This window comes from Schistocerca americana, chromosome X (genome assembly GCF_021461395.2).
Source record: "Schistocerca americana isolate TAMUIC-IGC-003095 chromosome X, iqSchAmer2.1, whole genome shotgun sequence".
Classification (NCBI taxonomy): Eukaryota; Metazoa; Arthropoda; class Insecta; order Orthoptera; family Acrididae; genus Schistocerca; species Schistocerca americana.
This window is the reverse complement of record NC_060130.1, coordinates 938,710,955-938,726,838: the sequence shown is the minus strand read 5'-3', so window position 1 is coordinate 938,726,838 and position 15,884 is coordinate 938,710,955. Positions and strand designations below refer to the sequence as shown.

Here is a 15,884-nt window from a genome sequence, read left to right as displayed (position 1 = left end):
ATATAATATTCTAAATATGCAGTTTATTTTGTAGACTCCATATGTGCATATCTTTCCACAGCACCTTGCTGCTGTGACAGATCAGCTTGATACCCCCTTGCAAAGAACTTTTCCCACTGATTCATGGACATTATGCAGATACAACTGGAGGATGATGTGATTTTTTTCTGTCATGCACTTTCCTGTAGTTTTATTTTGTAATGCTACGCTACTGGACATTAAAATTGCTACACCAAGAAGAAATACACATGATAAACAGGTATTCATTGGACAAATGTATTATACTAGAACTGACATGTGATTACATTTTCACGCAATTTTGGTGCATAGATCCTGAGAAATCAGTACCCAGAACAACCACGTCTGGCCATAATAATGGCCTTGATATGCCTGGGCATTGAGTCAAACAGAGCTTGGATGGTGTGTACAGATACAGCTGCCCATGCAGCTTCAACACAATACCACAGGTCATCAAGAGTAGTGACTAGCGTATTGTGATGAGCCAGTTGCTCGGCCACCATTGACCAGACATTTTCAATTGGTGAGAGATCTGGAGAATGTGCTGGCCAGGGCCGAAGTTGAACATTTTCTGTATTCAGAAAGGCCATTACAGGACCTGCAACATGTAGTAGTGCATTATCCTGCTGAAATGTAGGGTTCCTCAGGGATCGAATGAAGGGTAGAGCCACGGGCCGTAACACATCTGAAATGTAACGTCCACTGTTCAAGGTGCCGTCAATGCGAACAAGAGGTGACGGAGATGTGTAACCAATGGCACCCCATACCATCACGCTGGGTGATACGCCAGTATGGCCATGACGAACACATGCTTCCAATATGTGTTCACCGCGATGTCACCAAACACGAATGCGATCATCATGATCCAAAAACATGACGTTTTGCCATTTGTGCACCCAGGTTCATCACTGAGTACACCATTGCAGGCGCTCTTGTCTGTGATGCAGCATCAAGGGTAACCGCAGCATGGTCTTCAAGCTGGTAGTCCCTGCTGCTGCAAACATCATCGAACTGTTTGTGCAGATGGTTGTTGTCTTGCAGACGTCCCCATCTGTTGACTCAGGGACTGAGACGTGGCTGCACGATCTGTTACAGCCATGCAGATAAGATGCCTGTCATCTCGACTGCTAGTGATACAAGGCCGTTGGGATCCAGCATGACATTCCGTACTACCCTCCTGAAACCACCGATTCCATATTTTACTAACAGTCATTGGATCTCGACCAGCTCAAGCAGCAATGTCGCGATACGATAAACCGCAATCACGATATGCTACAATCTGATCTTTATCAAAGTTGGAAACGTGATGGTACGCATTTCTCCTCCTTACATGAGGCATCACAACAACATTTCACCAGGCAACACCAGTCAACTGCTATTTGTGTATGAGAAATTGGTTGGAAACTTTCCTCATGTCAGCCGGCCGCGGTGGCCGTGCGGTTCTAGGCGCTCCAGTCCGGAGCCGCGCTGCTGCTACAGTCGCAGGTTCAAATCCTGCCTTGGGCATGGGTGTGTGTGATGTCCTTAGGTTAGTTAGGTTTAAGTAGTTCTAAGTTCTAGGGGACTAATGACCACAGCAGTTGAGTCCCATAGTGCTCAGAGCCATTGGAACAATTTCCTCATGTCAGCACATTGTAGGTGTTACCACCTGCGCCAACCTTGTTTGAATGCTCTGTAAAGGCTACTCATCTGCATATCACTGCATCTTCTTCCTGTCGGTTAAATTTTGCGTCTGTAGCACTTCATCTTCATGGTGTAGCAATTTAAATGGCCAGTAGTGTATAATGCTATATATTGTTCTGTTTTGTAGTCATTTGCTCTAAAAGTGGGTTTCAGTTTCTGCAGTACCCCTTTCAAGTTTTAAGTACAATGATATTGTAAGGCAACATTTTTTGTAAACAAGTGTAAATGTTTAGAATATAAATATACTGAACACTTCATAAAACAAAAACATGGTTATGAAGGTAGTATCTGTTCGTGAAAGAATAGGTTCATTGGTGACTATGCAGCTTCTCTAGAATGAAATTATAATTAACTGGGGCACACATTTTCAACATGTCCCCAACAATGTATATCAATGCCTCTTTGCAGCTAGGGTGTCAATTTAATTATCATTTAAAAACATGGTTTTTATAAATTATAAATATGTCATAAATTTTCTTCAGTTCTCTTCCCATAGCCTTTCCTGACATTTAAGCTTAAGATAAATAGATAGGTAAAAATATTTACTTTGATAATGGATTAATCTTAAATGCTTCTGTATACAGATGTAGATCTATTATAGGAGTGATGAAGATTTTCCACAAGATCCTTATGTTTTTCTGCTCTCTTATTTTCTAGAAAGTTTGTTGACACTTGAACAAAAGCATCCTAAGTTAACTTTTCATCATCTGTCAGGATGATTTTGAGATGCTCATCTTTGTACAGATTGCATATCTGGGGACCCATGAAAATCCCCTCTTTTATTTTTGCCTCACAAAAATGTTGGAAATTTCTCATGCAAATAGAGAAATGCTTCCCCATCTCTGTCCATTGCCTTAACAAAGTTTTTCATGAGGCCTAATTTTAGATGAAGAGCAGGGAGAATTATGTTCTTGGATTCAACAAGTGTTTCATGCATAACATTGTGGGATCCCACTTCAAAGTGATTAATGCTTCAGCCAATCTTTCTTTTTATAATGAAGTGATTTGGTGCAGCTATCCCAGAGGCACAGGAAGCAATAGAATCTGGTATAGCCATGTTTTTGCCCGAGTAATATGCCTATGATATTCAGGTCCCTGGAAATCTCTCATTTAAACTACTCATACTTCAATTGTAATAACAATTGTTTGAACATATCATAGGTTTTTTTTTAATGTTAGGTGAATATCCAATTAGACTCAGTGGTAATACATTGGCATTATTGAGCAACACACACTTGAGATTTACTTTGGAGGAGTCAATGAACAACTTCAACTAATCACTTTCATGGTCATTAGATTAGGTTACATTAGATTTACTTTCGTTCCAATTGATCCATAGTGAGGAGGTCCTTCAGGATGTAGAACATGTCAGAAAAACAATAATACATGACAAATATTTACAACTCAAACAAATAAGCTAATGTATCATTTCACAGGTCCCAAGTGGAATGATCATAATTTTTTAATGAACACTATATGAAAGGATCATTTTACAAATACTAATGCACTGAATTTAAAATAAAAAAGTTTTTTTTTATTTATTTATAAGGTAATAAATGTGTAATACAACTACTATAATACTTGAAACTTCCTGGCAGATTAAAACTGTGTGCCCAACCGAGACTCGAACTCGGGACCTTTGCCTTTCGCGGGCAAGTGCTCTGCCATCTGAGCTACCGAAGCATGACTCACGCCCGGTACTCACAGCTTTACTTCTGCCAGTATCCGTCTCCTACCTTCCAAACTTTACAGAAGCTCTCCTGCGAACCTTGCAGAACTAGCACTCCTGAAAGAAAGGATACCGCGGAGACATGACTTAGCCACAGCCTGGGGGATGTTTCCAGAATGAGATTTTCACTCTGCAGCGGAGTGTGCGCTGTATCCTTTCTTTCAGGAGTGCTAGTTCTGCAAGGTTTGCAGGAGAGCTTCTGTAAAGTTTGGAACGTAGGAGACGGATACTGGCAGAAGTAAACCTGTGAGTACCGGGCGTGAGTCGTGCTTCGGTAGCTCAGATGGCAGAGCACTTGCCCGCGAAAGGCAAAGGTCCCGAGTTCGAGTCTCGGTCGGGCACACAGTTTTAATCTCCCAGGAAGTTTCATATCAGCGCACACTCCGCTGCAGAGTGAAAATCTCATTCTACTATAATACTTATTTACAATGAACACATGGCTGCTGGCAAGTTATTAAAAATGTGTGTTCCTGAATAATGCACACCTTTTTGTACAAGACTAAGTGACTTTAAAACCTTGTGAAGATTATTCTTATTTCTATTATTGATTCCATGAATTGAGCTGTTGGTTTGAAAAAAGTGATATATTTTCATTGACAAATTTCATTAAAGAATAAATATATTGGGAAACAGTAGTTAGTATCCCTAGTTCCCTAAACAGGCTTCTGCAGGATGATCTTGAGTTCACACCACATATAACTCTTACTGCACGTTTTTGTGCGCGGAAAACTTTATCTTGGCTTGATGAATTACCCCAAAAAATAATCCTATATGACATTATGGAATGATAGTAAGCATAGTGCGCCAGCTCTTTCATTTTTATATCCCCCATGTGTGACACAATTCGCATTGCAAATAGACATTTGTTAAGATGCTTTAGCAGTTCTGTGGTGTGCTTTTCCCAGCTGAATTTATTATCAAGCTGTAATCCCAAGAATTTAACACTGTCCACTTCTTCTATCTGCTTGTCATCGTATGTTAGGCGTATACTCGTGGGACACTCCTTACAAGTTCTGAATTGCATGTAGTGTGTTTTTTCAAAGTTTAGTGACAAAGAATTGACTAGGAACCAGTGATTAATGTCCACAAATATTTTATTAACTGATCTTTCTAAGACTACACCTGATTTGCTATTTAATTGCAATGTTCGTACCATCGGCAAACAAAATGAATTTGGCATCTTGTAATGTTACTGATGAAAGGTCATTGATATACTCAAGCAAATGCCCATAGATGCTATTAGTTCCTGTACATCACTATAAAATACCAACGTCTTTTCACTTTCAAAGAACTGAAGTAATGGCATATTGCAGTTAAGGAATGCAATCTCATTTAGCATCTTATCAAGGCAATTCCACTGTTTTAGGCTTGACAGCAACAGTTCAGCTTTACCTTTTGGCAATTCCAGATCTCTCACTAGGTTATGAAGTTCACTCTATGTTATTTTGTGTACTTCTGTACACTTGCCATTACACACAAAATCAGGATCTTTCAAAGCAGTGGGTTTTGAAGGTGACAGTGCAGAATTAGTTCACTACTGCACTCATCACTATCACAATTAGGTGGACTGGAACAGAGAGTCCATCTCTGTAGGTCAGTGGTTGCATGGCCAATGGTATGTTACAATATGTCAAGGAAGACTATTTCTTCTTGGAAATACTATGTGTTAATGGAGTTGTCCCACAAAATTACCTATCATTCACATTCATTAGACTTAAGAGGCACAAACATGTTTCATCACCCAAAGAGATTGACAGCATTTGAGAGGATGATCATGGGTGAGGCAATGCCCATTGAAGGTTTTTCACAATTCAGCCACAAATAAGGACTCCAGACACAAGATATGCAACATAAATGAGGATCTCAGGGCTTGTCTTGGTCCCTGATTTCACAGCCAAAGTATAGTTTGTATGTTTCCTAATATATGGCATTATTGGTCTCCTTTGTGATTTCGATGTAGCCTGTCCACAAATGTAGGAAAAACTGTCAGCACTGTTCACACAGTTACAAGGCATATTGAATCACAGGATTTACAATGACCACATTTGCTAACTACACTTCAGTAACATGAACAGAACACAACATGTAACAGACCGAAACTACACTCAAATGAAACATGCTCCACTTCTCTCTTCTTCCTCCCATTGTTGCCACAAGCGCCAACTAATCCACCATCAGTGGGATTTTGAAGTGTATATGGGAGAGTATTGACAATGAATGCTAATAAATAGTAATTATAATTAAATGCACCCCCTTTGAATTGAAAATGAAAGCTACTTCGAGTTTTCATCATTTTTTAATTATCAGCATGGTCAATACAGTTAACAAACAATTATTTCACCCTATTTACATTTTCACTATTGGCCAATGTAATTCGTTATTAAAACATCCATTTATCAATGTAACAAGAAATTTTTTTGACATAAACAGTGTTGACATTAGTTTTTAAGAAGGCTGATAAAAATGAGCCATTAAATTTTATCATTATTTTTGTAAAAATACTCTTCTTACCAGTCCTACACTGACAGAAAAAAAACTGCAACACCAGAATGGATCAGTCTTACATAAATTAAAGTTGATAGGCATGTTGCTACGTCTGAAAGATTATGTCTATTCAAATTTCACACCAGTCATGTAACAGTGTTGCTAGTAGTGCCACTATGAGGATACAAATCATGTTTGCTTTAACTACAAACTATAACAGTTGTGAGCATTACTTAACTTTGAGATTGACATGGTCAGTTGATGTTAGTAAAGAATACCTTTCAGGTGACAAATGCCATTATCAGCACTTCACTGAGTGTGAACAAGGTCATGTATTATGGAAATGAGGAGCTGGATTTTCCTTCTGTGGTACTGCAGAAAGACTTGGCAGGAATGTAGCCACAGTACGTGATTGTTGGCAGTGGGGGTCAAAAGAATGTCCAGTCACATAAAGACTGGGCTCCACACCGTCACATGGCACTACCAAGAGGGAAGACCATTGTGTTCAGTGTATACCTCTTGCACATTGCACTGCATCTGCAGCAATAATTTGAGCAGCAATTAGCATCACAGTGAGACAATGGAAGTGTTGCAAATTGTCCACTTCAAGGACAGATCTGAGTCAGATACCTGTAGTATGCGTTCCACTGACCCCAAACCACCAAAATGGCTCTAAGCACTATGGGACTTAACATCTAAGGTCGTCAGTCCCCTAGACTTAGAACTACTTAAACCTAACTACCTGAAGGACATCACACACAGCCATGCCTGAGGTAGGTTCAAATGGTTCAAATGGCTCTGAGCACTATGGGACTTAACATCGGTGGTTATCAGTCCCCTAGAACTTAGAACTACTTAAACCTAACTAACCTAAGGACATCACACACATCCATGCCCGAGGCAGGATTCGAACCTGCGACCGTAGCAGTCGCGCGGTTCTGGACTGAGCGCCTAGACCTGCGAGACCACCGCGGCCAGCGCCTGAGGTAGGATTCAAACCCATGACCGTAGCAACAGCGTGGTTCCAGACTGAAGCACGTAGAACCACCCAGCCACAGCAGCCGGTCCCAAACCACCATCATTTGTAATATTAGGGGTATCAAGTGAGATCTCATTGGAGGTTAGGGTGGATGTCTGATAAAAAGCTGATTCTGCCTTGGTGCCAGTGATGGCCGTGTGTTGGTTAGAAGGAGGCCAGTTGTGTTCTAGACACACTGGACTTACACCTGGAGTTATGGTATGGAGTGTGACTTCATATTGCAGCACGAGCACTCTCATTGTTATCCCAAATGTTCTGATTGCAAAACTGTATGTCAACCAGGTGGTCTGATCTGTCATGCTGCCATTCATGAACAGCATTCCAGGGAGTATTTTCCAACAGGATAACACCTGCACTCATATCAGTGTTGTAACCCAACACGCTCCCCAGAGCGTCAACATGATGCCTTGGGCTGCTCAATCACCATATCTGCCTCCTGTCAAGCACATATGGGAAATCCTTGGACAACAACTCCAGTGTCAGCCACAAACAGCATTAACCAGATAAATGTATTCCCAAAATTTCATTACTCTATGTTAATTATTTTTGGTGTTACAATTTTTTTTTCTGTCAGCGTATATTTCATGACTAAACCTATTCTCTTATATATGTTCCATTATTAATAAAGAATCATGAAGCATTAAGCAGGTGAGTATCATTCTGAACAGGAATTCATATCCACAAAAACATCACTCTTCTGAGATGAGCAAAACATGATGATCACATACTTGTATGAATGGTTAGTTTCTTTTCCATTCCTGAGCTATTCCATGTAGCATCTCCTCCAGGAAATACTCCTGTGTGTGATACTACTGTTACTTAAATGATTGTCTTTACAGAAAATCTGGTATCTTCTCTGAGACCCTCATCCTTTTCAGTCAGTGGATTTAAAAGTAGCATATTAGCTAGAGAGATTTCTATGACTCTATCAATGACATTTAGGTGCATTTTTAACATTGCTTATTGATTATACATATCTACCTGTGGCATCATACTTATATTAACCTTACTCTTAAAACATACTTACACAATTTGCTCTTAGTTTTATTTATTATAAATTATGCCATCAGTCTAGGTACAATTAATATATAAAACAAATATAACCACTTAGAAATTACCTATATTGTGCACGATATTAAACAAAATTATTCCCTGAAAAGCAGAAGTGTTGAATTGGCAATAGGCATACACAAAAGAAACAAAACATGCTAGCTTTTGGAGTTACACTTTAATGAGCTAGAGTAAAAAGCACACACACACACACACACACACACACACACACACACACACACACACACATATACATACAAACATACATACGCATACACACACATATGTTCTTCCATGCTGTTGGCTGAACTAACAGTGCCAGTAGTACTTTGCAGAAGGTGGTCTACTTGAGGTGGGGTTAGTATGGGGTGTTACAGGCAATTGGAGAAGGAGGTGGGAGGCAGGGAGATGGACTGGTGGTGAGTGGCTAGCAGCCAGAGAGAGGAGACCACTCTACCAGCTAGGAATGTGTTAGGGACGGGTGACAAGTATATGGGCTGGCATGACTGCAGCAACCAGTGGGAAATGGCACACACTGAAGTGAATATGGGGATATAAATAGGGAAGGGGCAATGGGACAGAGAAAGGGGAAACTGTTGTGTGGAGCGTGTGGGGAAAATGGGTTACCTGACATTGAGGCTGTGATAATTATGGGAGCAGAGTATAGCTCCCATCTTCATAGTTCAGAGAAGCTGTCGGTGGAGGGGAGGATCCAGGTGGCTTGGGTTGTGAAACAGCCTTTGAAATTGTGCATGTTGTGCTGACCTGCAAGTTGTGTCACTGGATGTTCAACTTTGTTCTTAACAACAGTTTGATGGTGGCCATTCATCCTGATGGACAGCTAGTTGTTAGTCATACCAACATAAAAATCTGAGCAACATTTGCGGCAGAGTTGGTATATGACATGGTTGCTTTCACAATTTGCCTGACTTCTGATGGGGTAGGATAAGCCTGTTACAGAACTGGAGTAGGAAGTGCTGATTGTGTGAATTAATCAGATCTTGTACCCCCTTGCCACAGGGTTTGGGAGTGGAGGTGGTATAGGAGTGGAATAGGATGTTTTGTAGGGTGGGAGGGTAATGGAACACTACTTCAGGAGGGGTGCAAAGGTTCTTTGGTGGGATGTACCTCATTTCAGGGCAAGACAAGAGATAATCAAAGCCCTAGTGAAGGACATGGTTCAGTTGTTGCAGAATTTTCTTTCTTATCCAAAGGCCTAACCTTCAGACCTACACAAAACTTTAACCATGTTTCACTTGTGTAAGAACTAATCTCCTTCTCCCAATCTCTACAGTGCCAACATTTCCTTGCCACCAATCCCTCCAAACAAAGCCAATCTAATCCCTACATCAAAACTTGCCTCTCCAGTTCATATTTTTTGGAAATTTGTAGTAAGGTCTTATGGGACCAAACTATTGAGGCCATCAGTCCCTAAGCTTATGCACTACATAATCTAACTTTAACCTCACTTACGCAAAGGACAAAACACACTCATACCCAAGGGAGGACTCAAACCTCTGATTGGGGGGGGGGGGGGCGGAGGGGGAGGGGGCTGGGACCATGACAAGGCACCTCAGACTGTGTGGCTACCCTGGGCGGCTCCAGTTCATACCATCATCGAAAACTATGGCCTTCATTCCCCACCTCTTCCTAATAAGTGCATCCTAGTCAGCATCCAGGAATTTCTTAACTAGAACTTGGGCTTACCATCCTTCCTCAAATCCCTTCCTAAGATCAGAAACCTTTTGGAAGAAGAAAATATAGCCATACACAACCTGAAAACAGATCCAAACGTAGTCATCCTCTCTGTAGACAAAGACTCAGCCACTGTTATTAGCTGCACTAACTATATGATGGAAGGCCTCTTCCAACAAACTGACTCTTCCATTTTCAAGATCTGTCAGAGTGGCCCCATCCTAAAAGTCAATCATAACCTCAATATCTACTGAAACCCATAGGCCCTTCCCAGAACCTCTCACCTGATTCCATCTCCCTCCTCATCCCAACTACACCCCACACACTCAGCTTCTGCATGTTTGCTTAAATCCACTAGCCCAACAATCCTGAACACCACTGTGTGGCTGGCTACTGTGCTTTCCACTGAATGAAATTCCACTCTTGTTGCCCAACAGCTCCAACCAGTTGCCCAAAGCCTAGCCTCCCATATCAAAGATACTAACCACATACTTCATTAACTTTCCACCATCCGCACTCCTTTACCTTCTGGATTCCTACTTGTCACTTCTGAAGCCATCTCCCTTTACACTAACATCCCTCATGACTATGGTCTTGCCACTATCAAACCCTACCTGTCTTGTATCCTTCAAATTCCAAACCCACAACCTCATTCTTTATACACCTTACCAACTATATCCAGACCCATGATTACTTTTCCTTTCAATGGAAGGTTTACAAGCAAATCCATGGAGCAGCCATGTGCACCTGCATGGCACCCTCCTATGCCAACCTGTTCATGAGTCATCTAGAAGAAACCTTCTTAGACTGTCAAAACACCCATCCCCTAGCCTACTTCAGGCTCATTGATGTTATCTGTATGATATAGCCACCCTATCCACATTCCCTCACAACCTCAACACCTTTTCTTTCATCCACTTCACATGCTCCTACTATACTCAATGCACCACCTTCCTGGGCATTGACCTCCATCTCTCTGATGGCTCCAACCATGCCTCTGTCCACATTAAACCCAATAGCAATCAACAGCACCTTCATTTTGACAGCTGTCATCCCTTCCACACCAAAAGCTCCCTCCCACACAGATTAGCCAGGTGTGGATGACTTATCTGCAGTATTGATAATTTCCTTGCCCATTATGCTGAAGGACTCAGAAAGGTCTTCACAAACAAGCAATACCTCACAAGCCTAGTCCACAAACAGATCTCTTGTGCTATATCCCCATATACCCCTATCCTTCCAACACTCCCAAGAACCAGCTTAAAAGGAGCGCCCTGATTGTCACCCAACATCACACTGGACTGAAACAACTGACCCTTTTCTTTCACCAGGGCTTTGATTATCTCTCATCCTGCCCTGAAATGAGGGACATCCCACCAAATATCCTTTAACCCTCCTAAATTGGTGCTCCATTACACAACCAACTGACACAACAGTCTAGTCCATTCCTATACCACTCCTACTCCCAACCCTCTGCTGGAGGGACCATATCCCTCTGACAGGTCAAGGTGAAAAATCTGGCCAATCCACCCAGTTGGTATCTACTAATTCGGTCATGTCACAGGCTTCTCCTTCCCCATCAGGTTCTAGGCCACCTGTGAAAGCAGCCATGTGTTATACCAACTATGATGCAAACACTGCACAGCTTTTTGTTTTGGTATGACTATCAACCAGTTCTCCACTAGGATGAATGGCCACCAGTTGAGAACAAAATACTCAATTTCAATGGCTGCTTCACAGCCCCAGCCACGTGGATCCTTTCCTCCAGCATCAACTTCTCTGAACTATCTAGACCCTGTAATCATCCTGTCCTCAGTCTCAGGCAATCCCGTCTCTGCACCGTCCGCTCAACAATCTCCCCATCTTTAGTCCTGTCACCCCCTCCCAGTTCATGTCTCCACATTGCCTTCAGTGTATACCATTTCCCACTGGCCACTACAGTCAACCCAGGCCATATACCTGCCAGCCCTCTCTCACCAAATCCTAGCTGGTAAATCAGCCACCTCCCTCTGAACTGCTGGCCACCCAACCTCAGTCCCAGTTCCTCACTCCCATCTCATGCTCCTTCTACTTGCCACACCCAACACTATCCCCACCACAACCAGTCCATCTGCTGAAATATAGCATTGCCACTTGAAGTTCAGTTGGCAGCAAGTAAGGGCATATTCATGTGTATGCCTGTGTGTGTGTGTGTGTGTGTGTGTGTGTGTGTGTGTGTGTGTGTGTGTCTGTGTCTGTGTTTCACTATAGCTTGTCAAAAGACAACTCCAAAAGCTAGCAAGTTTTCTTTCTTTTGTGTGTGTTTATAGACAACTCGGTACTTCTTCTCTTTGGTGAATGGTCTGCTTTAGTCCAAAAGTATTTACATTCTACAAGATCTTTGCTACAACATTAGAACAAAATTATGGTTTATAAGAGCATGATATATTTTCTTCAGTTCTCTTTCCAATAGATTTTGTATGCATGCAATGAAATAAAAAGTAGTTACTTTTTAATAGATTAACCTTAAATACTTTTGTATGCATGTGGAATTAATTATTGTATCAAATTATGTTTTTAAATGATTATTGCTGTCAGTGGTATAAACCAGTTTATCATAAATATTTCTTAGTGAATTTATACTCAATTTTGACAACATTATGATAATATTTTAAAATTTGTAGGTGGTCACTAATGGTAGATCCACAAGGACAAGCAAACTCTTGGATTAAATCTATGGAAACAAAGAATGGTCTGGTAAAAGTAAAATTTTCTGATAGGCAATATACAAAAATCCTTGAGGACTGTGTCAGGTTTGGGAAGCCTGTTCTACTTGAAAATGTGAGTGAAGAATTGGAAACACCCTTGGAACCTATATTAAGAAAGCAAATGATCAGAAAAGGTATTGTTATTATTTAGTTCTAGTTCACAGGTAATGAACAATTAGCTTTTAAAAAAATTAAAACAACTACTAAAGTTTACAGACAGAAAGGTACATATATGCACCAATTTAAGTACTTCAAATGTGTGATAAAACACCTGTGCATCCATAAGGTGCCTCTCTTCTCTGAAATATGTGGATTTACACTAATAACTTGTTAGTCACTAATAAATTCATGGCAGAGGGCACCTTTTACAGTAAAATACCATCAGCTGGGACATATGGTCATTTGCAGATATTCTTGTTGCACATAAATATGAAAGTTTCTATGCCATGTAACTTGTAAACATATAAATGGATATCCACAATTACATACATGTAATTGCAGCAATACTAGTCTCCAAACAACAACACTAAATTGATTTGATCATGCATTAGATACAGAAACTAAAGGAATCATTCGACTACATTATACCTGCTGAACAGCAACCAATCAGAGCTCCACATGTCACAGAATATGGAAAAATGAACCACTTACAATACATACTACAGTCTTCTTACTCGATTTGTGAATGGAATTTAAAAAGAAGATTTGTTAATTTACTGAATTTACTCAGTGTTAATCAACTTTTTTCTTCACTAACTTTGTCAGAGTGTTACACATGAGGCTGTAAATATATTTACCTTACACTCTGGAAGCTAATTCTTAGAATTTTCTAAGTTTCTGTTTGTCGTACATTATATACTGTGAAGCCAAAATATTATGACTACTGCCCACCGTGACACTGGATGTTGCCTGGTGGTGGGCATGTGATATGGTAACAAAAGTATGTAAGTGGGGCAGACATAGACAGTGGATCACCCTAGCAAAGATATGGGATGCAAATGGGGAAATCCAATGAGATAAGTGACTTCAACAAAGGGCAGATTATTATTATGCAAAGCCTGTGAATGAGTATTTGAAAAATGTTGAATCTGGTCAAATGTTCACATACTACTGTTTTAAACATCTATGGAAAGAAGTAGAAGGACAGTAAAACTACCACTAGGTGCTAAATGATTGGACATTCGTGATTCTTCACAGAACATGGAGTTTGGAGGCTTGTCTGCTCTGTAAAGTAGAATAGATGGTGGTATGTGGCATCTATGCTGAAAGAGCCCATTACTGCTGCACACAAAGGTGTTCCGGAGCATAGTGTTCATCGTATATTGTTGAACATGGAGCTCCACAGCAGACTATGCCTACATGTTGACCCAATGACATCATAAATTATGCACCATCACAATTCGACTGTCAATTAATGGAAACATGTTGGCTCTTTAGATGAATCACATGTTTGCTACACTAGGTCAATAGTTGTATCCACAAACACCATCATTGAGGTGAACAGTAGCTCAAAACGTGCAGCACACCATGGATGCAGGCTGGTGGTAGCAGTATTATACTATGGGAGACATTCTTTTCACCAGTGATGTATTTCATTCCAAAGATGGACAAACAAGGTATTAAGCAGGTGGTCATAATGTTTTGGCTCATCAGTTTATATGTTACACATTTTAGGAGGCAAACTGACAGGTGCCCATTGACAGTGCCCTTCTTTGTATGTGTTAAATGCCTCTGGTATACCGAGCGAGGTGGCGCAGTGGTTAGCACACTGGACTCGCATTCGGGAGGACGACGGTTCAATCCCGTCTCCGGCCATCCTGATTTAGGTTTTCCGTGATTTCCCTAAATCGTTTCAGGCGAATGCTGAGATGGTTCCTTTGAAAGGGCACGGCCGATTTCCTTCCCAATCCTTCCCTAACCCGAGCTTGCGCTCCGTCTCTAATGACCTCGTTGTCGACAGGACGTTAAACACTGACCACCACCACCGCCTCTGGTATTCTGGCTGTATACAGATTCCACACTTTAGAAAGAAAGAAAAATATCTCATTCTTCATTTGTGAACAGATAGTGACTACTTATTATCCTATAAATAAATCAAAAACCTGCTATTTACTTTGCTTACAACTCAATGTATGTCATCTTTCCATTTCATATTGTGTAATCCCAGGAAATTGTTTGACATGGCTGACTCCAGATGTGACTAATTAATCCAGGATTAAGATTTGAAGCCCTATTCTACTGTCAGAGGCCAAGACATTTCTGTGTTTCACGAAATGCATACTTTCAACTCTTTATACATTGAAAAGTACTCATACTTGTCAAGTCTATGGGAAAACTGATTTATACTGCCTTACAAAAAATGTGAAGCACCCATAAGTCTAGTTCTGAGAGCAATGTAACCTCATACATCTATGCACAATTGGTGGGTATGTGAATGATTAGATTCGCAACTCTCTGGGACAGGTACAAAGGTCACCAGAGTGCATTAGTACAGTTTGAGTTTAGTGTTGTGTATAAGAAGCATGGACAGTGTCAGCTGTTGAGTGATTGAGTAATTACTGTGTAGGACATGGAAATCTAGTGTACTCATGTATGACAGTATTATCAGCACCTGCAGAGTTCAAAAGGTGCCACATAGAGAGCCTTCCATGTCAAATCCTGCAATGTCCAGATTTATGGGAAATTTGGATGTGGCAGTGGCATGATTTTGGAACTCATGTGAACATGAGGGCAGGATACTCATTGTCAGTGTTCTGAAGAACCACAACTGATAACCACAAGGGAGGATAGCAGTATTATGTAACTAGCACACTGTAACTCCTTCACATCTGCACCTGCCTTCTTACAACAAGTAATAGTCTCTCTGCAACATTCTGTGTCTCACAGCACCATAGTTAGGAGACTAACAGCAACCAGCTGAGGAATTACCACCTCAAGTGTAGGGCTGTCACTGTCAACACAACACAAACTGCTGCATTTGTAGTGGTGTTGTCACTGGGAAGCTCTGACTGCTGATGAATGGTATTATTGTGTTCTTTCAGTGATGTGTGTATGGGTCCATTTCTTCCATTGTTTTAGAGAAGTGCAGTGCTGTTACTCCTAGTTTCATGATGTGGGGAGCCATAGGCTCTGACTTTAGATCATAGCTGACAGTGACTGTGGAAACTCTATTGGCACAGTGGTATTTCACAAACATCCTGCGTCCTTATGGGTTACCTGTTGTGACAATACTGTGGTGATATTTTTCTACAGGACAATGCTCGCCCACACATGGCATGTTGATCTATGAACTGTCCGAATGATTTTGAGGTACTTCTGTGCCCAATATGTCTTGATAGAACATGTGTGGGTCCAGACAAATTACCACTGTCTATTGCTGTTATGACATTATATATGAATTACAAAAGTTTGGATTTGAGTGACAGGTGTTTATGACATT

General features: G+C 40.9%; 1 protein-coding gene across 1 annotated transcript in view; it reads left to right on the top strand.

The window, feature by feature from the left end:
* LOC124556412 (dynein axonemal heavy chain 7-like) overlaps positions 1 to 15,884 on the top strand; it is a 746,268-nt gene that overhangs the window by 465,830 nt on the left and 264,554 nt on the right. The window contains exon 19 of the mRNA XM_047130371.1: positions 12,362 to 12,579. Coding sequence (XP_046986327.1) covers positions 12,362 to 12,579 — 218 coding nt within the window. The remainder of the gene's footprint in view (positions 1 to 12,361; positions 12,580 to 15,884) is intronic.